Below are 27,069 nucleotides of genomic sequence, written 5' to 3' on the forward strand. Positions count from 1 at the left end.
GTTGGACTCAAACTATATTTACAGTATTTTCACTGCTGTATTAGGGGATGTTTTTACTGAGGCTGAACACATTTTCTCTGGAGAAATGTTTGAGCAGGTGAGACTGTACCTCTACATTGCTGAGACATTGACACATTTGTGCGGACATCTAGAGGCTGTTAACGTCTAAAGGAGAAGTGTCGGTGTCCCTGAAAGACAAGAGACATGGCCGGGGAAATCGTGGTGGGGTTGCTGTATAACTTTTTACTACCACTGCTCCTGTTGACTGGTGAGTTGAAGAATGTTTAATTATTTTGTTATTATAATATGCAAATGATTTGAGTTAGTATAAGAGTTAGTCAGAGTAAGACTTGTCTTTAGGAGTCTAGTGGAGATGCAGTGCTGGAAAATAATCCAGCTAAATAAAACAATATGTTTTTCTTCTGTTTGTTTTGTTCACATTTTTAACAAACAGCTAAAACTACTCAGGTAAAAAATTGCAAATGAAGCTAAATGTAGCAAACAAAAAAAACTCATGACATGATGGTTTACTTGTCTCTGTTCAATTAGAGATTTTTTTGTTATTTTCAAAAGGCTAGACTGTAAAACTCCTATTTTTATTTCAGTTGATGAACTGGTCTTTATCTTCTTTCCCACAAAGTGCTTTTTGTGTTGGCTTTTTCTTCCAGCATTAGAATATTATTATCAGTCTTGTTTTTATATATATTAAAAAAACAAAAGGTTTTTAGAACAGGTGGGGTATTGATGAATTGAATGATGTGCTTATGGAGGCCAAACATGAAAGGCAGCTGGCCTTTTGCTGAATAGCACTGAGATCATTTACAAATTCCCAGTCAGAGAATAAAAATCATTTAGATGCATTCAAATTATTCCCAAGCGTTTGCATCGAGCAGCAAGTTTGGAACTGACAAGAGAAGATTTACCAGAGCTGTATTGATATATCACTTTTTAAAACAAGTGAAGAGTACCGTCATCCTGACTGCTGTCTTACTTATTGTATAAGGTCTTTCATTCTGTTCACCTGCACACCAAATGCTGCTTTTACCCCCCAGACCTCTCATTAGCTTCTTAACGTACAGCACGGCGTTGTTCAATTAAACATAGTTTGATGCTAAATTCAACTCAAGACACCAAACATTGGCTGAATAAAAGGAAATATTTTATGTATAGGGCATCTTCAATGTGTGTTATTGTTATTATAAGTGTTGAAAGAAATGTCCCTTATTTGATTAATTTAATAAACAATTAACTTACAGACCAAGCACATATTAAATGTACACATCACACAGTGTGAAAATTAATACTTTTAGAATTTAGACTTCTACGATAAAATTGCATGAAAACTAGTTCTGATGATGTAAGAAAATAATACAAAGTACGTTGTCACTTAACTTTTCTTTTACTTCCTATCCATTAAGTGTATATATTGTATTACACTTTTATGAAAGAGCCACTAAGGAGTATTAAAATATCATTTAAATGTATTACTGTATGTTAAAGAGACACTTGAATGAGAAATCTCATTCTGGGTAAAGGTTTCTCTATGAAACATTTTTCAGATTTCTCAGAGGAGCGGGACTAAGGTTTTTATATTTTTTATATATTATTTGTATAAATAACACCTGCACAGGTCGTTTGATTTCTTTCAGAGCTCTCTTGGTTGTAATTGTAGAATGATATTGATATAAAGGATGTTTTCAAGTACAGAAAGGTCCTTTTCCCGTGTATAATTGAATTAATTCATACTTTGTTATAAACAAATTAAGTGCATTATGTTCTTCTCTCTGAACTTCAGCTTCTTCATTCCGCTACAATGGTCTGTCTGTGGTGTATTTCCTGTATGTGCTCATCTTACCTCTGCTGCCAAACCCCAGTCTGGTCACCATGAAAGGTAAGAGCTCTAGAGGGGCACTTGTTTATCATTTGAAGAGTTTTACTGTGACCTCGTTACAAAGTGCAAAGTCTTGATGCAAACTTCTACACCTGCACCTGCAATGTCAAATGAAATAAAGCTCATGCAAACATGAATTACTGTCCTTCACTATTAAGCTGAGAGAAGACTTTCACCTTGCAATTCATTTAAAATTACTTTGAAAATGTTTAAAAATGAAGAAAAAAAGGTAATGTACTCACAGACAGTGTTCGGGTGTTTCCACAACCTGCAGATAGACATGACTTGTTAATTAAGAAAATTAACTGAAATTATGAGAATCAACTTTTAATTGCTTGTCAAAGTCTGTCAAATAAAGAGGGAGTGGGGGGGGGGGGGCATAATGCAGGAGAGGTAATATTGGTAAAATGTGTGTGTGTATGTGTGCAAGTACTCTGTATTGATTACTTCATGCTGATGAATTAAAGTTTCTGCACCCCTCCCTCAAAGTACTTTGTAAAGAGGATGCGGTTTGAACGGTCAAATCAATTATACATAGCCTGGTAATTACAGTGAGGAATTAAAAGATGTGATATCAGCAATTTTTTTTGTCCTTTCACTTTACATCCCTCTTTCTAAAAACTGTTTGCCTTTCACCGTGTCTTTGAAAGCCCCATAGAACCCACAGTGGTCTTCATCTCTCTAATATGATCCCACTCTCCTTGGACTAAAGTGGTCAAGCGTGTGTGTATCCTGTGTGTGTGTATCATGGGTTTAGTGTGCATCCATTTATATACTTGGGAGGGTTTATGTGTGTGTGATTGTGTATTTCCTTATTGGGAAGCAGAGAGGTATAAGTGAAACAAAGCTTTTAGTAAAAAATAAAATCAACAGTACATTTGCACACTCAGCTAATGTTGAGCCACATCAGCTATTATGGCTTTGATGTCTCAACATCTTGATTACATGTGTCAAACTCTGTACTGAGATCATGAACTGATGCCTATGTGCTACAGTATCTTTTAGGTTTTTTTAAGAAATTGGGTAGTTGTATTTATGTATTTTGAGGTTATCAGGTGTTGGCTCACTTTCACACACACACACACACACACACACACACACACACACACACACACACACACATTGGATAAGTTCAGTCTACTGGAGGAAATTCATCTTTTGAACCTACTTTGAGGAAGTTTTAGCTGGTTACCATGTCAAAAGGTAAATTTTTATTCCAATGCCTTCTAATTATCTAAAAGAGAAAAACAGACATTCAGCTAGTTGACTATTTCTGAGCATTTATTTAAAACGCCTGTAGCCATTGACACAGAGTCAGATCAGAAGGAAACATTTACAGCAGGCAGACCGAAAGGGCCTGTTTCCTGACTGTTAAAGGGAAGCAGGAAAACTTGTTATGAATTGGCGCTATACAAATAATGATTGATTGATATTATTTTAGATAAAGCTATGCACAGGACAGGATCACCTAAGACATACATTTATTACTTTATCCAAAGGAGCCGCCACCCACTTTAAACCTGCTAAACCTTAGCATGTTAGCATTCACATTGTGAGAATGTTAGCGTGCCATTGTTTTCATCGAGCTAAAAGCCTCACTCGGGGGCTGTTTGTGCTGGAGTTTTGTCAAATAAATATTGAGATGCTACATATAATGGCGATTGGCCATCAAACAGTGATTTGATGGAATTGTTCCTTAAATTACAAAGCACTTTCTTGACACTACCCAAGTGTTACACAGAGACAACCTTTAAAATGCTTAAAAACTCTCTATTCAGTTCTTTTTGCTAAACCAAGATTTCTAGCTTTGTTCAAAATACTCCTCACTTATAAATCCCTCCATGCCCTAGCCCCTAAGTACCACTCCAACCTCCTACACAGCTATACCCCACGTCCTGAAACCTCCGGTCCTCGAACACTGGCCCGCTGTCCATACCACACAGCAGACTCTGCCCCTTTGAAGACAGGACCTTCAGTGTAACAGCCCCCACCCTCTAGAACACCCTACCCTCAGACATCAACAATGCCCCGTCTTTGGATTCATTCATAAAACTGCTCGAACACCATCTGTACTCCACAGCCTACAACCTCAACTCTGCCTCTCCACAGGTCTCCCATCCTTTGCTACCTTTTGTTTAGTTCTTTGTCTGGTCCCTCCACCATTTAACCATGGGTCCCTTGCAAGGCGCAATATAAACTAAATACATTATAGTCCAATGTATAAGAACTTGCTCCAATGTTATTAAAGATATGGCTTACAAATTAGACGATCAATTATCACCTCGGCTTTTTCCTTGTTTCTCTTAATGGCTACTCCATTCAGGTAAAACAGGTCAGTTCATAAGGCTGATCATCTACACCAGTCTGACCCTCCTGACCCTGCAGTGCTTTATGCAGATCCCCTTTGCCTACATACCACCACAAGGTAATAAAGCATTTGTAGTTTCTTTAAAATTACAAGCAGTTTTTGTGAGCTTAAATATCAGCAGATCACTATTACAATTCACAATTTATAACAAACATGTTTTGACCTATAATTTATGAAACATTTAGGAACTTAGGATAAAACTTGTGCCCAGCTTAACGACCATGTTTTTTTAAATTACAGTGAGTGGCGTCTGGGAAGATTTCCTGTACCACTTGGGCATTATAAGGTAAGAGCTAAAATGCTAATATTCGGAGTCATATATTTAACTTTAATATTTAAGGAGGCTGGACATTTTTGTCTTAAAAGGAGATCAGCGGAAATCAAACCAAAGAATGTTCATGTGTTTTCAGGTTCAGCTCAGTTGACCCTGGGAATGTGGTGCGTCTCCTGGCCCCAGATGTTGTCCTTTTGTTCGCTTCCCTTTTTGTACTGAGGTTGTGCAAAAAACTACTCCGCGCAGTGCCACAAGTCAGTCTCCATGAAAACGGCATACAGCCGTCGGACCCTGAGGTATCACATCAACTGTTATAAACTACTTCACGGTAAGAAAGTAAAATGTTCCCAATCTGATTGTTTAATGGATCTGACAGGAAGTGGAAACAACTGAAACAGAGTCTGAAGAAGAAAGTGAAACCGAGGGTTCATCCTTTGACAGCTCAGATGAGACTACTATACCGGTTCAGACAGGTCCCCCCCAGTTTGTCCAGAAGCTGATCGTGTTTGCAGCCGGACTGAGGCTGCTGCTGTCTGCAATCATGAACACAGGAGGGAAAGTGGTGGTAACTCTGCTGCTGGGACTAGCAGGTAAAAAATACATAAGTTTGTGTGAGAATGCAGGTAAATTCAATAATTTATAATGCCAATTCAACAATTTATTCAATGTCTTTCTTTCCTTTCTTTGTTTTCTGGCTTGGGCGCGTGTGCATGTAGGTATCATGCTGCCCTCCCTCACCTCAGGTGTATATTTTGGGGTGTTTCTTGGGCTAGTTTGGTGGTGGGTTTTTAGTCGCTCCATCAGCTTGCTGCTCTTCAGCTCTCTCTGCGTGATGATGGCCATCTTCAGCGGAGGACACCTGCTGGCTCTTTACCTCTACCAGCTGCCCCTGTCCCAGCAGCTTGTGCCACCAGAGGATGTCTATGCCAGGTATATAAGTAATTACAAAGTACAATTAGACAGTTTTATACCAGCATATTCTGGTGCTTTCATCATATGAAGAGTACCAGATATGTCATGTTAGTTTCAGCCATGACCCTTATTATAGTGGGTTTATGACTTTTGGACTCAGCTTATATATCATTCCTTTCAACAACCTTTTTTCCCAGAAAGTTGGGATGTTGTGTAAAATGTAAAAATCAACTGAATGTGATGCTTTCCAAACATTGACACCACATACAGTATATGAATGAAAATAGCACAGAAACATCATGTTAAATGTTGAAGCTATTTCATTGTTTTTGGAAAACTATATGCACAATGTGGTGGATGTGACTCATCATCTAGAGGGTCGGGGGTTCAATCCCCAGCTCCTGCAAACACATGGCGAAGTGTCCATGTGCACTGAACCCTGAAATGGGGTGCTGCTCCACCCGCGGCTTCTGAATGTGTGTGAATTGATCGTGCAGTTGGGTGTTTGGACACTTTAAGTAGCAGCTTCTGACATCAGCGTGTGAATGTGTGAATATAGCATGTAGTGTAGAAGCACTTTAAATAGATGGAGACTACAAAAGCGTTATGCAAGTTCAAGTCCATTTACCAGTTGGATTTTGATGCCGACACCATGTTTAAAAAAAGTTGGGACAATGGCAACCAAAGTCTGAAAAAGTCCTTTTTACATCAGAAAGATGCAGCCTCTCTAGGATGCTGTTGTTTTACCCATCATGTTACTGACCTGTTGCCAGTTAACCTTATAAACTGCAAATCATCACCTTCCAGTTTTATTTACATTTTACTCGACGTCACTACTTTTTATAAATTGTGTTTTACTTCAATTCTAATGAAGCTTCACTTCTCCCCCCTCTCTTCCTGTCCCAGGTTGTTTGGCATGACAGGAGTGATAAGAACAAACAGCTCGGACCCGTACATTCTTGGTCTGCACCCACATGTCAGCTGGCCTGACTTTATCAACCCTTTGGTTTTACTACTGCTTTACTACACACTGTTGGCTCTGCTGCACAAATGGGTCCACACATCTGAGGAGGTTTGTATGAGCATATTTGCGCACTTGTCAGAGAAATGATGTATGTCACAGATACAACAGTATATTAACGTTTTAGACAATATCTACTTACATGACAGGCAGTTAAAAGCATAATTGTTGCAGGATACTGTTGAGGGTGAAGAGTGTGAGAGTCCGTTAGAAAGTCCAGAAGTTCCTCCAAGCTTTTCCAGGGTCATCTACATCACAGGAGATAAGCAAGAGGTAACCTATAGACATGGATATGCCTCTCTTGAATTGTACTTCTTGGAATATTATTAATGTCATCAGTGCAAAGGTTCTACTGTTCTGCTCTTTGTTAGTTTTCCTGGATAAAACAATCATATAAACAACTGCAAACATCATTTATTGTTTTGCTTTTTAGTCTACACAACTCAAAGCATTTTAAATCTGTGTCAATCTAAGATTCTCTTTATTGTCAGCTTTTAAGCAGCACAGATGATGAAACCTATCTCCCTGATGAGGTGAGTCATTTTATTGCTCAATAAAAACCCTTTGAAGTCAAGACGAATCATGCATTGTATAGTCTAAATACTTGTTTAAATGTACAGTATGATGTGCTTTCTTTCCCTAGCCAATGATTTTAATGACAGAGAGTTCTTGGCAAGATGACCTGGGATCTCAGTTAGGAGAGGCAGGGTACAAAAACTGTTATCTGCCACCACAGTATGACGGCAAAGACTCCCCATCACATGGTAATCATTACACTCAAATATTATGACCATGGCCACTACATTAACTTCTTTCTTTTGAATTTATCTGATTTATTTGTATGTCTGATTATCCTGAATCCTCAGGAACACACATATTTTACTAAATATTTTAATTTAACCCTTACATCTTCTCTCTCTTGTACTAGAGACAGAAGCCGAGGAAGGAATGGGTGAAAAGTCTGAAGAGACAATGCCAACGGAGACCTCACCTCCACCCTCAGGCCCAAGTGGCCTGGTCATCTTTGGACAGCTAGTGCAGAAACACAGCTATGTCAGCGCCCTCATCATCATGATGGTAAACATTGTTAACATTAGATTCTGAAGGTTTTGAATGGTATGATACCGATATAAGTCTTTTAGCATTCATGCTGAATATGAATCATGCAGCTAGAGAAGAAATGAATGGGAAAAATTGTTCTGGTTTAGGTCAGGATAGTTATTTTACAAGAAAAGTATTCTATTCCAGAAAAGTAGATTGCTAAATTAATTAAATAAAAATGATCACATCAATTAAAAATAATGATAAAGTAATTTCTTTCAAAATATGTCCTTTATTAGAAATAATCTGTTTCAGTCAAATAAAAGAGAAACAAGCCAATTTCAACAGCTCGGAAGTGATGAACTGTCATGAAGCACTCAGTAAAGGTTAGCTAGCTAGTCAAGATATCTAGGCTAACTAGGTAGCATTAGCAGTGAAAGGGTATTAGCATAACCAACATTTACTAACTGGACTTTTATAAACAATTTAATACTATGTTTTACTTGACATGTTGTTTGCTAGTTTAGCTGACCAACTGACACTGCCTAAAATAAAATAATATTTTCATTATTACTGTGACTTTAATGCAAAAACATCAGAAGAAGAACTTATTGGCCGCAATGTTGCGATAATATCTAAAAAAAACTATGTTTATTAGGTGTGGAGTATCACTTACAACAACTGGTTGACCTTTGCCCTCCTGGTGTGGTCCTGTATCATTTGGATGATGCGAGACCGACGTCGTTACGCCATGATGTCCGCCCCTTTCTTGGCCATCTATGGCACCGTCCTGGTGGTGCTGGGCTACCTGAGTGGGCTCCGTCTGAGCCGAGCCGAGCTGTATCCTGGTCTCCCCCCGGCTGTGATAATGGACTTCGACCTGTCCAGCTATCACCCAGCGCCCTGTGTTCACCTGGGAGCAAAGGTTAGGTGGGGAAAAGGGGGTAGGCTAGCAAGTGCTATGAATTGTATTTTAAGTCAAAACCATGGTGACTAATTACCAAAAAACAAAGACGAAGAATGTGCACGTTCATAGTGTTTAAATAGTTTATATTCATTCAACTGTTTGACATTTTGAGATCATGTCTGGACAGTATTTTTTTTTTGCATCATGGTCAAAAATTCGCAGGAAGTGTGGAAGAAAGTAACAAAAAATTTAGGCTGCAAGGATTGCTCTACATTTTCAAATGTTAGTGTGATCATGTAGGTCTATGATCTTCTTCAGTTATAGCCTATTTTCATGTATCTGATTTTATTTCCCCCCCCAAACCACAAACACAGATCAAAGTCTAAATCTGTGCATAACTTGATATTTATGCAATCAAATCTTTTGTTAGCCTTGCTCACTATTAGCTGTTTTGTTGTTCAGTTAAACTTTGTTGACTATTGCGTGTGTGATGATAATGCTGATAATACACGATGTGTGTGTGTTGCAGGTCTTCTATACCTTCAGCTTTTGGTTGATGTTTCGTCAGCAGCTGAAGGAGAGACTGGAGGAGCAGAGTTTAAAAAAAGCGGAATCCCTGGATGAAGTCAAAACTGTGTCAAGTAAGTCATTTGGAAATGCTTCATTACAGATTACAATGTAAGATCCCTAGTCAATGAAAATCCTCCTGACAGGAAGATAAGCTATGATTCACTTTACTTGATGACAAGTAAAAAAAAAATGCTCCCTGCTCTCCATTAATACCCCTTCCTGGCCTTCTCCTCCTTATCTTTCTCCTCTTGGTGTGCCCCATAGCAGCGGAGGAAAGTCAGCCATCACCCCTGGTAGCGATGTTGATCTCAGGAGTGAAAGGCTTGCTGGTGAAATACTGGATCCTATTCTGCTGCTCCATGTTCTTTGTTATCAGCTTCTCTGGAAAGGTGCAGTAGACGGACTAAAAAGCACAGCATGGAAGAATCCCCATACTTGACATTTTTTAAATCACACTTTCTCATCCTGCCACGTCATCTATAGGCTGTACTCTGGAGAAAGTTCCAAAACAATAATTAAAGCTTGATCTGGAGTGTGGAAATTACACTGAATTTAACTGATATAGAAATAGCATTATAAGCTACCTGCCTGAATGATTCACCTTCAGGTCAAATGTGAAGTTAATGGTTTGGATCTAAATCTTCCACATAATCATCACATTTTTATCCTTGGCTGTGAACACCCGCATTTTCTAAAGGGGTTATTACCCATTTCCTTTAATTCAATAAATCAACATTCCACGTAGTACGTTGTGAACTTACAATGTCAAAACCTATCAGAAAAAATTTCAAAACTGTTCGGGAAGACTGTAGTACTGTAATCCATTAACTGATTTTCTAAACCTAAAGCAGATAAAAAGTAACCATCAAGTTGACACAGACTTCATTGTGTTTCTCTTGTGAAGGTGGTGGTCTACAAGATCCTCTACATTGTCCTTTTCCTCTACTGTGTTGTCCTCTACCAGGTTAGTGATTTTCTACAAGGTTAGATGGTAACTTTTCTACTAGGTTAGTAGTCATCTCTTTAAAAACTGATATGAAAACATTCAGTGTGTTTGTCCTCTGAAGTAGATAATGGACCTCAGTTTAGATTGGATTAGATGTTTATTGTCATTTGACTTTTTGTGCATTTCTCCTCGAGTCAGCTCTACAAAAATGTAAAAGATACAATTTTAATTACAATAAGTACAAAAGAAATATACACTGTACAAAACAACATCAGTTTCTTTAGACGAGTATTCCCTTCTCCAGTGAAGCGGTAACTTAAAAGCCACATTGCACTGCTTTGACTACTATGTATACATTTATTTTCAGCATGTGTAATGTTCACATTGTAAAGAATATAAAGGATGAAAACTGGTATTGATCTTGTAGGGCTTAATGAGTGCAGGAAGAAAATGTCCGTTAATAGTTCAGATGTTACATATTACAAAAAGCCACTCTAGGTTCATCTTACATTATAATGTGTTGACACCTAAATGATCCTTAGTAATTCCGATCTAATCCAGCTCTTACACAAACTCTGGGAATGCACACATTAAAAGTCCATGTGCTGCTCATTGATACATTTTACCGCTAAAAGTATTGATTATGAGTCATAAACACACACACAGCCATTTTTTTGTTGCTGTTTTCCTCTCTTTTCTAGTCCTTCATGTTTCTGCTGACCTTTTAGAAACACAGCAGGCACTTACAGGAAGGCCTAATGGCTGTGGAGGTGACGGAATACAAAGCAACACCATTTATCTTTTTAGATAACATCAGCAACATCCTAGTGTTTTACATGCTGCAGTGTGTTAGAATAGATTTCTAATAACCCTGTTATCAATGATGTTTATTTAGCTTTGCTAACTTGTTCAAAAGACAGAGCTTTCAAGGTAAACAGATACACTGTACTCGCATTGATAAACCAAAAAGTTCTTAAAAATGCAAGAAAAAAAGAAACATTGTCGGGGTATTATAATAAAAACCTTTTTCTAAAGACAATTAATGGTGTTAAAAACTGTAGCTTGTGTTGGTCTTTCCTCAGATCCGTTATGATGTGTGGCGTCGTCTCCTGAAGACATTCTGGGCGGTCGTGGTTGGTTACTCCATGGTCGTATTGATAGCCATCTACATGTACCAGTTCAGAAGTGTGTCCAGTCTGTTCAAACAGATCATGGGCATGTCAGAGGAGGGGTAAGTTCACATATATCGGCCTAAGTTCATGATACTCTTTTTTTGTCCTTACACTGAAGCAAAAAACAAATTGTATTGGATTTAATGCAGAATGGAATCATACAGGCCCTTTTCTTTTTCAGTCTGCGTGACCTGGGTTTAGAGCGCTACGACACAGTGGAGCTGTTTGCACGTATCCTGCTTCCTGCTGCATTTCTATTGGCTTGTATCCTCCAGTTGCACTACTTCAACTCTGACTTCCTGAATCTCACTGACCTCGATAACGTACCTGTCAGACAGGCTTCCAGGTGAGGCTTTAAGAATGTGTGCATGCACCATAAGAATATCTACACACACACATACTGTATATTTAACTACAACTACTTGTAGTAACGGATATGTACTTTTCCTATTTAACATGACAAACTATCTAAGGGCAAACTGTGTATGGAAATGACAAGGGGCTTTCTATAATTAGCAAGTACAAGTAAAATAATTATTTAAAGTGCAAATTATTGATGATAGTTTTATTGTATGAAAATTACTCTATGGGGTTGCAGTAGCACAGTCTGCATGGCCCTGGGTTGGGAACCAGAGTGTCACTGGCCCAGGTCCCGGCCAAGACTGGGAGATAGGACTGGTTGCTGGAGTGGTGCCAGTTCACTTCTGTGGCACTGCAAAGGTGGTCATTACAGTTGCTCTAAACACAATATAGCAGTAGTGTTGCAAATAAACATTCATTATTAGTCAACAAGCAGAGCTGTGCTTACAACCAATGATGTCATTTGATTTCTACTTGGGTTTGCAAGCAGTGGAAAAAGCAAGCAGTATTTATTGAAAATGTTTCACAATTAGCATTTTTACCCCAATGTATTTATTATTGCTATCCTACTTTTTCTCTGTTTCCTGTTTAATTTATTCAAACACTTCTTAAGAGAAAACTTTATGAGATTGATTTTCATAACATACTACAAACAAAAGCATACCTTAATCTTGTGTTCATCTCACAGACCCAGGAGAACCAGTCCTTCATTTTATTTTTGGGAGACCACACATATATGTTCATCAACTTCCTGCTGCATTTACCTGCAGACACAGCTAGCTGGCACTGCTACGCATCAACAGAGCGTCTTTTTGGTTCAACAGTGCTGCTGTTGAACTTTATCTACATACTGAGTTATGTTAACGAGTCATTCAACTTATGACAGAGTGTGGGGAGCGAGCAATCAACACAGAACATTATAGTGATGATGCAGCACCTCTCTATGGCTGTGGACAACTGCATAGATTGTTTATGTCAGTGTCTGGCCCTGCATACTGATGTTGTGTGAATACTTTTCAAACGATGTTCTTAATTTCCAAACACATTACTTATGTACGTTATTGTCTTTTTGTCTGATACATCCTCTTCTCCCTCCAGAGAGGAAGAGCTCAGGAGTTCAGTCGATGTGATATCTGAGATGTAAGAGCTGCATTTATTCCTCCATACATGTTTTGTTGCTCGTACATTTTAATTTGTGTTGAGACCATGTCACACTCTAATGTATCTGAACTTATTACCTGTTAGTGTAATCTTCTAAAACCAAAAGGAGGTAGACACACCTGGTGTAGATGTGTTATTTGTCTTTTCAAAACAACAAAGTTATTGAAATTATTATCTGTTAAGTATATGAGAGAGGTGATGGTGACTTGATCATGATTAGATACATACTGACATTTTCATGTTCTCTAATTAAATTCCCAGAATTAAAGAAAACCTTGAAAAAATCCAGAAAAGGTAAGACTGTTGCTACAATCTTAATGCTTCGACTTACAATGGTGGGATAAATGTTGAAAATGAAAATGGTAAATAAAGGGTGAAATTGCTCTGTAGCTTGAAACAGAACTGACTATTATGTCTTTTTTTATTATTTAGTAATTTAAAATAATAATTCATGTTGTCCTCCAGGCTGGTGAAGGAGCAGATGGGGAATGGGAAAAGCCAGGAGACTCTGGACAGCGTTGGGCTCCAATCCTCCCAGGACAAAGGAGCTGAGGCACAGGAGGACACGACAGGGGAGGGTAACTACGTCTGAAAACCAAAGATGGATACTTTGTGTCAATTTGTTGATCCAATTACGAGAATGAATAATGGGCTTGGGCATGACTTTAAGATGGGCTGAAAGACGCATGTACACATTAGTTTTTGTGTAATCATGCTGAAGAGTTTGTTTGGATGTACTTTATTTTTAAATCCTGCTTCTTTGAATTCTTCCTGTGTTACATTCAAAAAGAACATTCTTGTGTTGTGTTTGTAATGTCGCGTATACGATCAGCTCTCCAATGATTTCTGTCCTAAGCTGTATGACACCTGTAGTGGTAATATAATGATTAAATTAAGAGGTGCGGATAGCCTGGTGGTTATGTCACAGGCCCCATGTACAGAGGCTATAGTCCTCATTGCAGCGTCCATGGGTTCAAATCCAACCTCTGCCCTCTCCTGCATGTCACCCCACACTCTCTCCTTCCAACATTTCCTGTCTCTCTTCAGCTGTCCTGTCCAATAAAGGCACAAAGGCCCCAGAAATATACTTTTAATCATATTCAAATTAAGTCTAATGCTCTTTCCTGTCCCTGATACGTCTCTTCCTTTAGAGCCTGTCCACAGCAGCCGTGAGGACAAGTGGATTGTGATTGTGGATCGGGCGAGCCTGCTGCTCATTCACGTACTGTCAGGACTCAACAAGCTGCAGGAGCAGAGCTGGAGACTGCTGGAGCTGCACAGCCTGAAAATTGTTTCCACTGGCATCATCTGGGTGTCCCTGCAAGAGGTAGGATGTTTTATCAGTGCATACTGTATGTTGTGTGTGTATGTGTGCAAGGTGATGTGTGTGAAAATGTGTAGGTATGTGCATGTTAAAAACAGAAAAAAAAACAACAACAAAAAAACACTGGATATTTCTTTATACTGTGCTTGTTTGGTGTAAAACATTCTCTACACATTTGAGGTGAAAATTGATTTTTTAGTCATGAAAATGAAAAAAGTAATGATTCACATTTAACAGGTATCACTGATGAACTTGCTCTTCCTGGTCCTGTGGGTTTTTGCACTTCCTTTCCCACGGTTACGACCTCTGGCCTCTAGCATCTCTGCCGTGTGGGCTTGCGTCATGGTGGTGTGCAAGATGTTTTACCAGCTGAAAGTCATCAAACCCCTCGATTATTCCTCCAACTGCACATCTGTGAGTATCCATCGCTTTGTGTATTTGTGACAGTTATCTTCAACTCAATACTTTTGTGAGCAAGCTGACAAAAAGTTTCTCTTCTACATTTCTCTTGTGTTTCCTTATCAAATACCATTTGCTCCCCTCATCATCTTCTTTCTTACTTCAATGCAATCTTTTGTTTCATGACAAGAACAAACTTCTTACACTCATCTCTCATTTCTGTCTTAGGGTTTAGTGCCTTTTAACAGCACAGGTTTGGATGATGGAGAAGAGCTGAGAGGGAACATGATGGAGCTGCTCAGGAGATCTATCCTCTACATGGAGCCGGTAGACCCCGTCTACTGGTGTGGAGCGCTTCGTAAATGTGAGGGCAGGATCCTCCCATGTCTCAGGGTATGGTCTGAAACTTGATATCTTTGATATATCTTTTAAATCACGACGACCAGCCCCACCTCTTCTTAGAGGAATATCAAATATACTTAGCCAGCTTAATGCTCTTAAGCTCTTTTTATTAAGCTTAAACTACATTTATAAAATAAAAAAACACGGTCTCATCTTCTCCTCACAATGCTAAATTGATTAACATATATCTGGCACCCTATCTGCTACTGTGTGGTTTCTTGCCTGCTTTAAGTAAGAAAGAGGTGCTGAACAGATTCCCAAACTTCAAGATTGCCAACTTTTATTTGAATTTGAGATTTCATCCAAGAGTTTGAATTGATTTTGATGGCTCTGGCAATCATCCCACAGTCCCTCCTTGTTTTCTCTAAAGAGTGTTCTTGGTTACAGAACCACCTGATGGTGCTGGGGCTGCTGGTTTTCGAAGCGACCGTCCAGCGGCACCAGCTCTACTTCCGTCTCAATAACGACCTCAAACCCCCACCCTTCAGCATCATTTTCCAGGGCATCACAAGGCAGCACCTAGACCATGGCATCCTGCCCTGCATCAAGTACTTCATCAACTACTGCTTCTACAAGTTTGGTCTGGAGGTACTGTGAGGGTCTTTATTGTGTATTTCATTATCTGATGTCTGAGCCTTTTGATGTATCTGACATTGTATTGGTGACACACACTTTATTCTCAGATCAGTTTAATTGTGGCAGTGAATGTGATTGGTCAGAGGATGGATTTCTATGCCCTGCTCCATTCCTGCGCTTTAATGGCTGTGCTGTCACGGCGACGCAGGAAGGCTATCGGGGAGGTGTGGCCTAAATACTGCTGCTTCACTGCAGGACTTATGGTGCTGCAGTACCTGCTCTGCATTGGCATCCCTCCTGCTTTCTGTGTTGGTATGGATTTTATAAAACTGTTTGAAACATTTGTATAATATATATGTATTTATTTTTTTGAAGATTTATTTTGGGGCTTTTAATGCCTTTATTCTAGAGATTGGACATTTGATAGTCAGAAACCGTGGATAGAGAAAGCAGGGAACGACATGCGAGGAAGGAGTCCCAGGTTGGATTCAAACCCTGGCCGCTCGCTCTCGAGGACTAAGACTCTGTACATACTGAGTGCTAGGCTACCTGCACACCATATTTATGTATTTTTGATTCCTGTACATTTACTTAATCACTTTTTATTAAAGCTAACTGTGTGGTATGTCCACTAACCATGAATGTATCCAACATAAATACTATTAACACAAAGTGATGCTTTTTCATTTTGCTTTCACCACAAAAGTTATTTGCAAGCAAGAAACTGAGTAGCATGGGTTTTCTTTAAAGATATCTTATAGTTTTACCTTTCAAGACAAAAAAAGAAACAATAACATTAATGACCTTATTTTAAACATAGGCACACAGAAAAAAAGAAAATACCTGCATCCAAAGCTCCCTCATGATGTAGAACTCAATAAGCACATAGCATAAAAAGGATAGTGAGGAGAGGAAAAAAACAGGGGAGTTAACAAGAATAAAAGTAAAATAAAAATGAAAAAAATAAATATAAGAAGAAGAATAAATTGCAAAAGAATTACAAATGAAATATGTATATGACCAAGAGTTCAGGTAGTAAAGTGTGACAGTTGATAAAGGGTTGAATAACGGTTGAGCCTCTTTAAGAATGTCTGCCCAAATAAGTCCATTGATGTTTTAAAAATTGAAGATCATTTTTTTGTCTGAAAGAATACGATCAGTTTATAAATATATAACAAAAGTTTTTGTCATGAGTTGCTCGTCTGTTATCCAGTAGTCAGGATGCAACATATTGATAATTATCAACATATGTTCTGCTTCCCTTTTGTTAATTAACCAGTGATTTGTCAACACAATTAAACGCTGCATGTTCTGTTCATCAACAGCATCGTATTCTTTTAAACTGTCTGGTCATTGTTTTATCAGATTACCCCTGGAGGACTGCTGTTCAGCCTTTGACCTCCAATGTTATCAAGTGGTTTTACCTGCCTGACTTTGCCATGAGTCCCAACCCTTTGTTCATATTCTGTGAGTTCATCTTCACTCTCCTCACATCTATCATGTCCTTTGAACCAATCCCTCCTACTGTAAGATGTTAACCCTCCCCACGTCTTCTGCTCTCTGTAGATGACCACCTCCTGTTGCTGTGCTCGTCTCTGCAGTGGCACATGTTTGAGGAGGAGAACCGTGCAGCTGTGCGGCTGCTGGCTGGAGACAATGTTGAGATCAGTCGGAGTCTGGATCCTTGTTCCTTCAACCAGTACATACCTGTTGACAACTTCCTTCACTGCAGGTCAGAATATCCAACTTTTCGTTTGAATGATGATTTAATTGATACCCCTCCTTAAATCTGACTCATCCTGAAAAGTATATAGACACAAGATAAAAGCAGACAAATAGCCCAAAGTTGGTGATGGAGCATTGGGTTAATCTCTTCCCACTCTGTAGGTTAATCTGAGTGCTGAGAATCAGGACCTCATCACGCTGGTTTGTGGTCATTATAGGAGCATTAAAGGGTTGAGTTACATCACTCATGTATGTGTTTTGTCAATGTAATAAAAGCTGTTCTGGTAAAGAGAAAATGCTGTAGAAGCAATATCGGACATCGCCCATTTCCTTGAGAGGCTGGTGCAATCTTTTGTGCTCTTCATCAGAGTCTTCCTCAGATTAACCATCACGCTGGTTTAGAAAAGAAATGATAGAAAATAACATGAAGTGAAAGCCATTCGGTATATAATAATATATGGTCATGTTATAGAGTTAATGATAGAGAAAACACGCTCAACTCCCTTTCAACGTAAAACAACTGAGTGCTGAATCCCGTAAAGTGTTCAAACAACAAAAACAATTCGGACAGCACTCCAAAATTTTAATTTAAATTGCTACATGAACGTTTCGAGCAGACGCTGTTCTTCAGCATGAGACAGGGAATTTTCTCAAACATACACAGGTGGGACTAATTTATACTAAATAGGTATTAGTCCATCCCAGCAGAGCGAGTCTCCACCGTACATCTTTCAACACCAAAGCAGTCAATGAGCTTTTTCTTGTTTAAATATATAAAAATAATAATAATAATAATAAAGTTTATTTATAAAGCACTTATCAAAACAAACGTCACAAAGTGCTTTACAGAATAAAATCCCAACAGTAAAATACACATCAACAAAATTCTATTAAAAGCATAAAAATAAAACAACAACGTAGCAATCACCCAATTAACAGAATAAAATAAAAACTAACTAAAGTTAACAGTAAAACAAATACAACATCATGGCTGAAACACAGAAGAACAAGGCTTTTCATTAAAAATGTGTTTTTAAAATTGATTTAAAAGAAGATACTTATAGTGTTAACTATAATATTTTCCTCAACCTCACTTAGCTGTGCTATTGTAACATGTACTCTGGGTCTTATTCACAAAAACGAATGAATGAACAGCTCAGTAATAATCAGTAGACAAAATACTTTGTTAAATCTATAATGTTGGTAGTTCATGTCGCTTTAGAAGCTGTCTCTTGGGATTTGGTTACAAGAAGTGAAGTTTTCATCTGCTCTTGCTGCTTGATGTTTTTATGCTTCTTTTGCTTATGAGTAAAAGTATACTCATAAGTATTCATTACTTTTAAAGCACAGACGGGGCTGGCTCCAAGCTATATAGCAGAGCTACTGACCCCATATCAGCCAATGAGTCTTAGATCCTCAGGTGGGGGGCCTCCTGGTCATTCCAAAGTTGAGACTTAAAACTAAAGGTGACCGGGCCTTTTCAGTCAGGGCCCCTCGACTTTGGAACGACCTCCCTGAGGAGATAAGACTTGCAGATTCCCTCAATTCTTTTAAATCCCTTCTTAAAACGTACTTTTACAGACTTGCTTTTATGTGATGTCATCTTCTTAATGTCTTTTCTTACTGGTTTTACTATTTTTATCTTCTTTTACTTCTTACTGTTCTTTTATTTATGCTCTTATCTCGTATTTATGCTCACATCTTAAACCCTCTTATCTTTTAAGTTGGTCATTTTTTATCTTACTTACTTTGTCTATTGATGTTTTATATGTATATTTACTTTTTATTTTTATCATTATTATAGTTTTTGTTTTTTTTGATCCTTTAACCACTTGTTTCTATTTCTTTTACTGCTCTTACATTCTTATTGCTGTTCTCTTTTGATTTGCTTTGAGCTCTTTTAGTTTCTTACATCTTTTTAAATCTTTGCTCCTCTTGGTCTCAGCTCGTGTTGTTGGGTTCTTGTGTTTCCTGGGTTCTTATCATGGTTCTTGTGATGGTTGGGTTATATATGTCTCTTGGGTATCGTGCACTATGGGTTCTTTTCTGTTATTCTTAGTATTTTGCGTTTGTTATGTTCTTGCTGTTGTTTATGTTCTTCTGTGTTTGGTTTAGTTCTTGTTTTTGCTGTTTGTCAAAGCACTTTGTAAACCTGTGCTTTTAAAAGGTGCTATAGAAATAAAGTTATTATTATTATCATTATTATCATAAAAGTGTCCTTCTCTGTCTGATGCAGGTCCTACCTCGACATGGTGAAGGTGTTTGTGTTCAGCTATTTCTTTTGGCTGGTGCTGTGCCTCATCTTCATCACTGGCACTACGCGGATCAACATCTTCTGCCTGGGCTACCTGGTGGCTTGTTTCTACTTCATGCTGTTTGGTGGCAGCGTGTTGATGCAGCCGGTCAGATACATCTTGAGACTTTGGGACTGGCTCATTGGGTACACCTGCTTTGTGATCACCATGAAGAACCTGCTTTCTGTGAGTTAGCAAAGGAGACACTCAGGAGTTTGATCTTTTATGACACACTCTGTTTTATATATTCACCTTTGGTCTGTGAGTTGTAACTTTTTTCTTCCATTCTTGTATTTTTTGTGGTCAGCTCGGATCTTGTGCCTACCTGGGCAGCTTGCTGAAGAATGGCTGCTGGTTAATTCAGGCCTTCAGTATGTTCTGCACTATCAAAGGCTACGATGTCCGTAAGTATCCATCAATGACATCCAAAAAGTGTGTGTGTGTTAGTAATAAGTATAGAATGTGGAAAGTAGGACTTTTTTTTATCTTAAAGCACTTCAGTGCATGATCTGAGAGTATTGATAAAACCAGTGTTTTTGTCAAAAAGACCATCTCCTTTTTTTTTTTTTAGCTGAGCCTGACGATAAGTGTGAGCTGCCTGAGGGCGAGGCCGGCATCGTCTGGGATGCGATCTGTTTCACTGTTCTCCTGGCACAGAGGAGGGTCTTCCTTAGCTACTACTTCCTCTACATAGTGTCTGACCTCAAGTCCTCTAAGATATTGGCCTCCAGGTCTGTACTGCACACGATTTCAACCTGCATTTTGTTGGATAAATGACAGCCTCCTTCGAATGTTTTTTTTCCTTTATGGGGAAAAATTAATCAAAATTTCTTTAGATGAATTTGCATGCAATCAACACTGTTCAAGAGAGTTTTTATATTTCTCTTTTGATTAGTAAATGCTGATATTTTATGAGAATAAACATTTAATTTGATTCTTAATTTAAGGGATCTCACGATTTAGTATAAAGACAAGCTCCATTTAAAACACAGAGAACATTAAAATCAATGTCATCTTTATCCTATTTTTGCCATACACAATGGACATACTTATATTTTTTCTCCAAACAACGGTGCAAGCTGTAAAAGTATAAAAAGATTTAAAAAATACACAAATAAAAAATTCAAAGGATAAAATGCAGATATAACACAACATTACTTAATATTTAACAGAAACTTTTATTATTCAGTTTAAAGTTTAAAATGAAAGATCTTGGCATCTCCAGCAAAACCTTTATGCACAATAAAAACTCTTCAGGTTATTTTTTCAGTACACATTTATTTGTGTGATTTTAGAGTTTAAAGTTTTACATATTTTCAATAATGAGTGCCCTTCCAGAAAAAAAGATTGGAAACTAGAAAACTATTCTGGAAATATGATACTTAAAAAAAGGTTTGCTTTTCGGTTTGACTGTTTGTTTGTTTGCATTTATATCTGAGCACATTTTCATCATGACTGAAGCTGACACCAGACTCTGATTTGTGTTTTGACTCTCGTGTCTTGTTTTGGGGTGGATATAAACATACTTTTAATTGCAACCTCTGTTTTTTTTCTGTTACTTTCCTGTAGGCGTATGACTAAACCCATTTAAATGTTTTTTACAGTTTTCCTAATTTACTTCAATAAGTTATAAGATATGAGAAGCGTTTATTGATCCCCAGTGGGGAAATTCAAGAGAGTCATGCTGTTTTCCTCATCCTCTCTGTACCTTTAAGGGGAGCTGAGCTGTTCGAGGCCAAAGTGAAGAAGTTGGTCGCAGCGAGACTGGAGATGGAGAAGAAATCTGTGGAGACTTTGAAGAAACAGTAAGAAACATCAGTTACTAAAGAGCCAGTGTTACATATGTTAACAACATTCAAGTCAGTCATTCTGACTTTGAAAAATGCTAAACATAATCTCCCATTTAAATCTCCCATTTATAATCTATTAAGAATAGTACAAAAAATTAACTTGCCTTTACACCGGTTCCCTGAAGGATGGAGAAGATTAAATCTAAACAGAAAGGCCGACCTGCAGCAGCTGACAAACCAGCGCTTCCTGCTGCTGCTGAGCCAGTGACACCAGGTGACACTTTTTAAATATGTTCTGTTGCTTCTCTTAATAAACCAGCCGAGCATGAAAAGGAAGAGTTAATATTCTGACACAAAGTCTGATTGTATTTTTGTTGTTATTATTTCTAATTTATGAACAAAAACCGTACATCACATTTCATGAAATTTCTATTTCATGCCTGGACAAATGTCCTACACTAAGAAAACCTCTTAATCAATCTCCTGTCCATATTATCTGTCTATAGATTTGAGCTAAATTAAACTTTTTTATATTTTGTGTCAACATGGGGTGCTTGGTCCAGCTTTATAATGCATTGTTTTTTCAGTTATAGTGTTTTTAACTGTTTAGTCTTCATAATTAAAAGGGAAAAAAATCGGAAAATGTCTGGAGTTACTCATCAAATTGATTTGTATTTTCCAGGTGATGATGAGAAGGCAAAAGGAGATGCTGGAAAATGGTGGAAGCCTTGGGTGTCTAAGCCGGGAGGTCAGCCACAACAACAACAACAACAACAACACACAAGTGCTCTGCTCAGAGTGGTGCACAAGTAGTTAAAAAACAAAACAAAGTATTGCAATGACAAATTAATGAATTAAACATATAACCCCAGGTGTGTAATAAAATAATGATTTCAGCTCTCTGTCGGCCACACTTACAGCTGTACTGGAGCAGCTTTGAGTATGATGCCTTGCTTGCAAAGACAACAGTATGCAGTGATGTAGCTCTGACACACCTCTGTTTTATTGCAGTGGAAAACAACTGTGGCTACCACCTGTTTGAAAGTGACAGCGAGGAGGAAGAGGAGGAATCTCCCGAGAAGAAAGAAGAGGAACAACCACCAAAGAAGAAATCTGCTTTCCAGGTGAAAGCCAGAAAAACAACATCACCACCAACAACTAAAACTGATCAATATCTATACTGCTTTACATTCGTTTAAGGATCAAGGTTGCTCCTTAATAAGGGAAGAATAGCAGTTCAATAGTTGTACACCCAGTGTCTCTATAGTCTCATCAAAACAAGTATCTGTTGTTTGTTTTATATCCTAGTTGGCCTATGAAGCCTGGGCCACCAGCTCTAAGACGGCTCTAAAGGACCTGAAGAAGGAGAAGAAAAAAATGAAAAAAGAAGAGAAGAAGAAAGCGAAGAGAGAGCTTAGGAGACAGCAAGGTGAGAGAGCAACATAGGGTTTGTGGAACAGTGTTTAATCCCGCTCTTTTGTTGTTGTTGTCATCTTTGTTTAGGATATTTTTTCCATTCTATGGACTTAAAAGGTTAAGAGTCCTTAACCTTCACATCAGTCTGGCCTGTATTTGAGGAGACAGATTGGCCACTGTCAAAATAACAATTCAATGTTTTTTTTTTCCAGGCATTGAAAGAGCAGACTCAAGCGAGGATGAACTTGATGAGAGCACTGTGGAGGAGGAGGTGGTTGAGGAAAAAGGTAAACAAACCAAATCACTGCATTGGATTCTGCAACGTTTTGACATGTAAACATCTGAAAGGCAAACTTTCTCTGCAGAGAGACTTTCCACTTGTTGTTCTGTACCAGCAGCATCCAAAGTATTCATGAGAAATTCTTTCATGTCCTGACACTCACTTATTAACTTGTTCTCTCCCTACAGAAAATATTCTGCAGCGTGTCATCAACACCTTGAAGTTCACCTGGGTGTTCGTTCAGTCCCTTCTTGACGACCTGACGGAGGGTATGAACTCGTTCTGTAAAGACAGCCGGGAGATCTCCAAGGTGCTTTGTTTTGAGCGAGCGTTACTCAACCAGCAGCAAAAGAAGGTGAGCACAGGGCCGACTTAATCCACTGAAGACACGTCTCAGTGCAGGTCAACAGTAGTAGTCCAATAGTTTGTCTAATTATGTTGTTTTATATTGTTGGTTTTGTACCCCTTCTGTTTTCCTTTTTATTCTCACTCCCTTCGCTCTTCAGGGGAAAGAGGTGAGCCAGGAGAGCGTGAAGCAGTTTTATGAAAACTGGATCTCCCGTCAAAACACACTTTCATCTCAGGACGACTTAGATGACTCGTTGCCTCCTCCCTCCCCCCCGCCTGCTGTCCCGTCCTCAAACCTAGCTTACGCTAAGCTAAAGAACCAAGCCTCAAAAATGTCATGGGGCAGCAGCGTTTCCAGGTAGGTCACTGGACACTGAGGCAGTTTAAAGTTAGAACTACAAAAATATTGTTGACATAAGGCAAGGCAAGGCAAAGCAAGTTTATTTCTATAGCACATTTCAACAACAAGGCAATTCAAAGTGCTTCACACAAGACAAAAGCATCATGACAGAGGAAAGAAAAGAAACATTAAAATAGAACATTTCAAAATCACTGAAATTATTAAATTTGAAAATATGTTCAAATAAAATTCAAATTCAAAAAATTCAAATGAAATTAATTGAAATAAATTGAGTAAAAATATAAAAAGAGTTAAAAGTTACAGTGCAGAGTTAAAATAAATGACAGTATTACAGTACAAAACCAGTTTACAACACCAGGGGTCAGCATGTCCAAGCCCCTGAATTACAGTGATGACACTAATGCACATTTTTACCAACCCAGCCCCACATCAGTGGAATAATATGAGTGGATGGAGTTGCGTAATCATCTACACTTCCATAACACACTGTAAACTTCTCGGCTCCCCCTCCCCCCTCCTCTTGCTCATCTTCAGCTGTATGACAGACGAGACGATGCTTGGGTCCCGGCAGCCAACCCAGGAAGAGCTGGACGAGCCTCCTGCTGTGCCACCTGTTGCTGACCAGCTCAGACGGAGGCTCCTGAGAACGACCAACATTGACCTGACCTCTGCTGGACCCGATGAAACTTCTCCAAGGTGAGGCATAAATAATGGTTAAAACTCAAATTGTTTATGTTGGTTGTTGGATCAAATTCTGTCTTATTTATGGGTAGTAAGTGTGCTTAACTTTTCTGATTTCAAATGTCCCTTTTTGGACATGTGTAGATATTTTATGTGTTTTTAAAAACAATAGGTACTGCTTCTTGTATGTCCTTGATTTTTGAGGTTCAAATGTGTTTTTCTTAATCCTTGTCTGAAAAGCAGTGAAGATGGCTCCCCTGTAAGTGGAGACCATCGACAAAACGAAGATGATGAGGTGGACTCGGAGGGAGAGATGGAATGTGAGCTAGATCAAAAAGAGTCAGAGGAAAAGAAAGACCAGGAGGAGGATTATGAGATGGAGAGAGAAGAGCAGAACAAGCAAACAAAGCAGAGAGAAGAAGATGAACATGCTGATGACCAAGGATGCATGCCATTGGGCTTCAGGGAGAGTGATGGAGAGAAAAGCCTGGACCTCATAGAACCTCTTAAACCGCTGAGTCAGGAAACAAGGAACCTCACTGCCAGTGAGCTGCTGCTAAACAAGTAGGTAGACATGAGAAACGTATGACTCACAAGCAAGATTTAAATATTTCTTTTGCAATAGAGACAAGCTTCTCTTTGACCTTGTGACCTTGTAACCATTGACGTGTTTCTGTCTTTTCATCTCCTTCCCTTCCTTTCATAGCATGTTTGAAAATGATGAGATCTCAGGGTCTGATAAGTTTTTTGTCACACTGCCGAGGCCACTGAAGCTGCTGTTTGCCCTCTATAACACCATGGTGTCCAAGTCAGAAATGCTGTGCTACTTTGTCATCATCCTCAACCACATTGTGTCGGCGTCGCTCCTCTCCCTCATCCTGCCCATCCTCATCTTCCTCTGGGCCATGCTGTCTGTGCCCCGACCAACCAAACGCTTCTGGATGACCGCCATTATCTACACAGAGGTATTTATTACAACGCCCTGTTGTTTGATCAACACAATCTTCAAACATGGAGTTTTTAAATTGGTGTTAACACAAATTTGTGAACAAATAGAAAACAGGGAAGCTACCTACCTAACTGAACTCAACAACTGGGCCATCACACAAAATACAACCTCAATAGAACAGGACATTACACATCCATTAAACATCCACCTCACCCCACCTCCATCAGGATGGAGGTACAGAGCACTGAGGTGCAGAAGGGCTCGCCTCAGTAAAAGCCTGATCCCTGCTGTTATAGCCTCTGTGAACAAAACGTCTCACTGGACAGGCCAGAGTTGGAACTTTTCTTGATTGCTGTTTGACATTGTTTGTTTTACACACTGTGTTTTTGTCTATGTACTGTTGTTTTGGTTGGAATTGTCTGTTTGACAGAAATCAATCTGTGAAAAGGCATTTCTCCCTTGGGAACAATAAAGCCTAAAGTCTTAGGTTTTCTTTTTAATAGAATTACATTTCTCACTAAGGAATACTCAAAATGCTAATATTCAGTATTGCGGACAATCACTGTTAAATGAAATGTTTTCCTGTATAAAACTGTAACAAAGGGATAACTTTCAGCAACATTCAATCAATACATTTATTTAGCAGCGGATTTTGTTTTTGTGTTTATATTTAATTTATTTAAGATCCTTTTACTTTCTTTCTATGAGTAAAATTACACTGTAGTGCACGTATGTTTAGTAATAAACTGTCAATAAGATTGTGTCTAATAACTGATTGTAATTTATTTGCATACAGTTTAATACGGGAAAACAGATTTCATCAAAATTAAAAGTTAAAGAGTTTTCATTGCTTTTGTGGGTGGATGATCCAGAACTCTCTTTTCTCTTACTTCCAGTTGACTGTTGTGGTAAAGTACTTTTTCCAGTTTGGTTTCTTCCCATGGACCACCTCTGCCTATCGAGGCATCAACGCGGACAGGCCCTTCGCCCTGCCCAACATCATTGGTGTGGAGAAGAAAAATGGCTACGTCCTCTTTGACCTTATTCAGCTGCTCGCTCTTTTCTTTCACCGGTCTATTCTCAAGGTACTGTGTGAAAAACTCATCATTAAAATGAAGCTGTTGTTACAAATGTACTCTTCTGCTGCTATACAGTATGTCTTGTAGGTGACCCTCAGAATTACAATGAATCCACTTTTTGCATGTAAGAATTCTATTTGTGTCCATGACTGAACAGTGCCATGGGCTGTGGGACAACAAAGAGGTTGAGATGCCGGATTTTTTCAAGAAGATGAAAAGGAAAGTGGACAAGAAAAAGATGACAGGAGGAGATAAGATGGGCAGCAAAGATAAAACTCACCGCCGGCTTAAGTTCCTTCCACTACAGGCCTCCACAACCTCTATATTCTGTAGAGGGAGGAGAGGCGACTCAGCAGAATCCACAGGTAACTATTCAGAATTTTCATATTTTGGTTTTAAATCAGAACCAGTACTTTGAGTGAATCTACTGTGAGAGCTCCCCCCCCCCCCCATTTCATATAGTTCATATATTCACCATGTACGACCATTCTCTATTTCATGTTTTATTTATTTACAGGAGAGGTGAAGCCTAAAAAGCAGCAGAGCAAGAAGAAGAGACGACAACGGCACAAGGCTCCGCTGACCAGGAAGCAGAGGATCAGACAACATATCAGAGAGAGGATGCTGCAGGCTAAAGCTGCCATCATAGAAGTGTGCGTTGAGTTCTTTTGGTCAACACGGGATGTCTTTTTACCTTAAATGTATAAATCATGTTTGTAAGAGTCTGTTTTTCTGATCACATGTTAAACATCCGGTAATATAATCTGACATCTGTAAATGGCATGCATCATGGTTTACTGTAGCTTACCCAGGATTACTGTC

The 27,069-nt window shown here is 38.7% G+C and overlaps 1 protein-coding gene across 1 annotated transcript in view; it reads left to right on the forward strand.

The window, feature by feature from the left end:
* Positions 1-204: 204 nt before the first annotated feature.
* Positions 205-27,069, forward strand: part of si:dkey-11f4.7 (piezo-type mechanosensitive ion channel component 2) — a 34,377-nt gene continuing 7,512 nt past the window's right edge. Inside the window, exons 1-46 of the mRNA XM_065960945.1 lie at positions 205-268; positions 1,796-1,891; positions 4,215-4,316; positions 4,500-4,545; positions 4,670-4,829; positions 4,910-5,123; positions 5,250-5,463; positions 6,352-6,517; positions 6,549-6,557; positions 6,641-6,739; positions 6,958-6,999; positions 7,110-7,230; positions 7,395-7,543; positions 8,166-8,432; positions 8,944-9,055; positions 9,252-9,373; positions 9,889-9,948; positions 11,013-11,161; positions 11,284-11,448; positions 12,561-12,602; positions 12,885-12,917; positions 13,089-13,201; positions 13,775-13,950; positions 14,185-14,361; positions 14,575-14,739; positions 15,136-15,336; positions 15,432-15,636; positions 16,690-16,791; positions 16,891-17,056; positions 19,286-19,529; positions 19,651-19,747; positions 19,915-20,074; positions 21,059-21,148; positions 21,319-21,407; positions 21,816-21,881; positions 22,145-22,257; positions 22,442-22,562; positions 22,762-22,836; positions 23,018-23,184; positions 23,336-23,535; positions 24,073-24,234; positions 24,460-24,783; positions 24,926-25,184; positions 26,065-26,253; positions 26,405-26,612; positions 26,768-26,900. Coding sequence (XP_065817017.1) covers positions 205-268; positions 1,796-1,891; positions 4,215-4,316; positions 4,500-4,545; positions 4,670-4,829; positions 4,910-5,123; positions 5,250-5,463; positions 6,352-6,517; positions 6,549-6,557; positions 6,641-6,739; positions 6,958-6,999; positions 7,110-7,230; positions 7,395-7,543; positions 8,166-8,432; positions 8,944-9,055; positions 9,252-9,373; positions 9,889-9,948; positions 11,013-11,161; positions 11,284-11,448; positions 12,561-12,602; positions 12,885-12,917; positions 13,089-13,201; positions 13,775-13,950; positions 14,185-14,361; positions 14,575-14,739; positions 15,136-15,336; positions 15,432-15,636; positions 16,690-16,791; positions 16,891-17,056; positions 19,286-19,529; positions 19,651-19,747; positions 19,915-20,074; positions 21,059-21,148; positions 21,319-21,407; positions 21,816-21,881; positions 22,145-22,257; positions 22,442-22,562; positions 22,762-22,836; positions 23,018-23,184; positions 23,336-23,535; positions 24,073-24,234; positions 24,460-24,783; positions 24,926-25,184; positions 26,065-26,253; positions 26,405-26,612; positions 26,768-26,900 — 6,434 coding nt within the window. The remainder of the gene's footprint in view (positions 269-1,795; positions 1,892-4,214; positions 4,317-4,499; positions 4,546-4,669; positions 4,830-4,909; positions 5,124-5,249; positions 5,464-6,351; positions 6,518-6,548; positions 6,558-6,640; positions 6,740-6,957; positions 7,000-7,109; positions 7,231-7,394; positions 7,544-8,165; positions 8,433-8,943; positions 9,056-9,251; positions 9,374-9,888; positions 9,949-11,012; positions 11,162-11,283; positions 11,449-12,560; positions 12,603-12,884; positions 12,918-13,088; positions 13,202-13,774; positions 13,951-14,184; positions 14,362-14,574; positions 14,740-15,135; positions 15,337-15,431; positions 15,637-16,689; positions 16,792-16,890; positions 17,057-19,285; positions 19,530-19,650; positions 19,748-19,914; positions 20,075-21,058; positions 21,149-21,318; positions 21,408-21,815; positions 21,882-22,144; positions 22,258-22,441; positions 22,563-22,761; positions 22,837-23,017; positions 23,185-23,335; positions 23,536-24,072; positions 24,235-24,459; positions 24,784-24,925; positions 25,185-26,064; positions 26,254-26,404; positions 26,613-26,767; positions 26,901-27,069) is intronic.

Source organism: Labrus bergylta, chromosome 12 (genome assembly GCF_963930695.1).
Source record: "Labrus bergylta chromosome 12, fLabBer1.1, whole genome shotgun sequence".
Classification (NCBI taxonomy): Eukaryota; Metazoa; Chordata; class Actinopteri; order Labriformes; family Labridae; genus Labrus; species Labrus bergylta.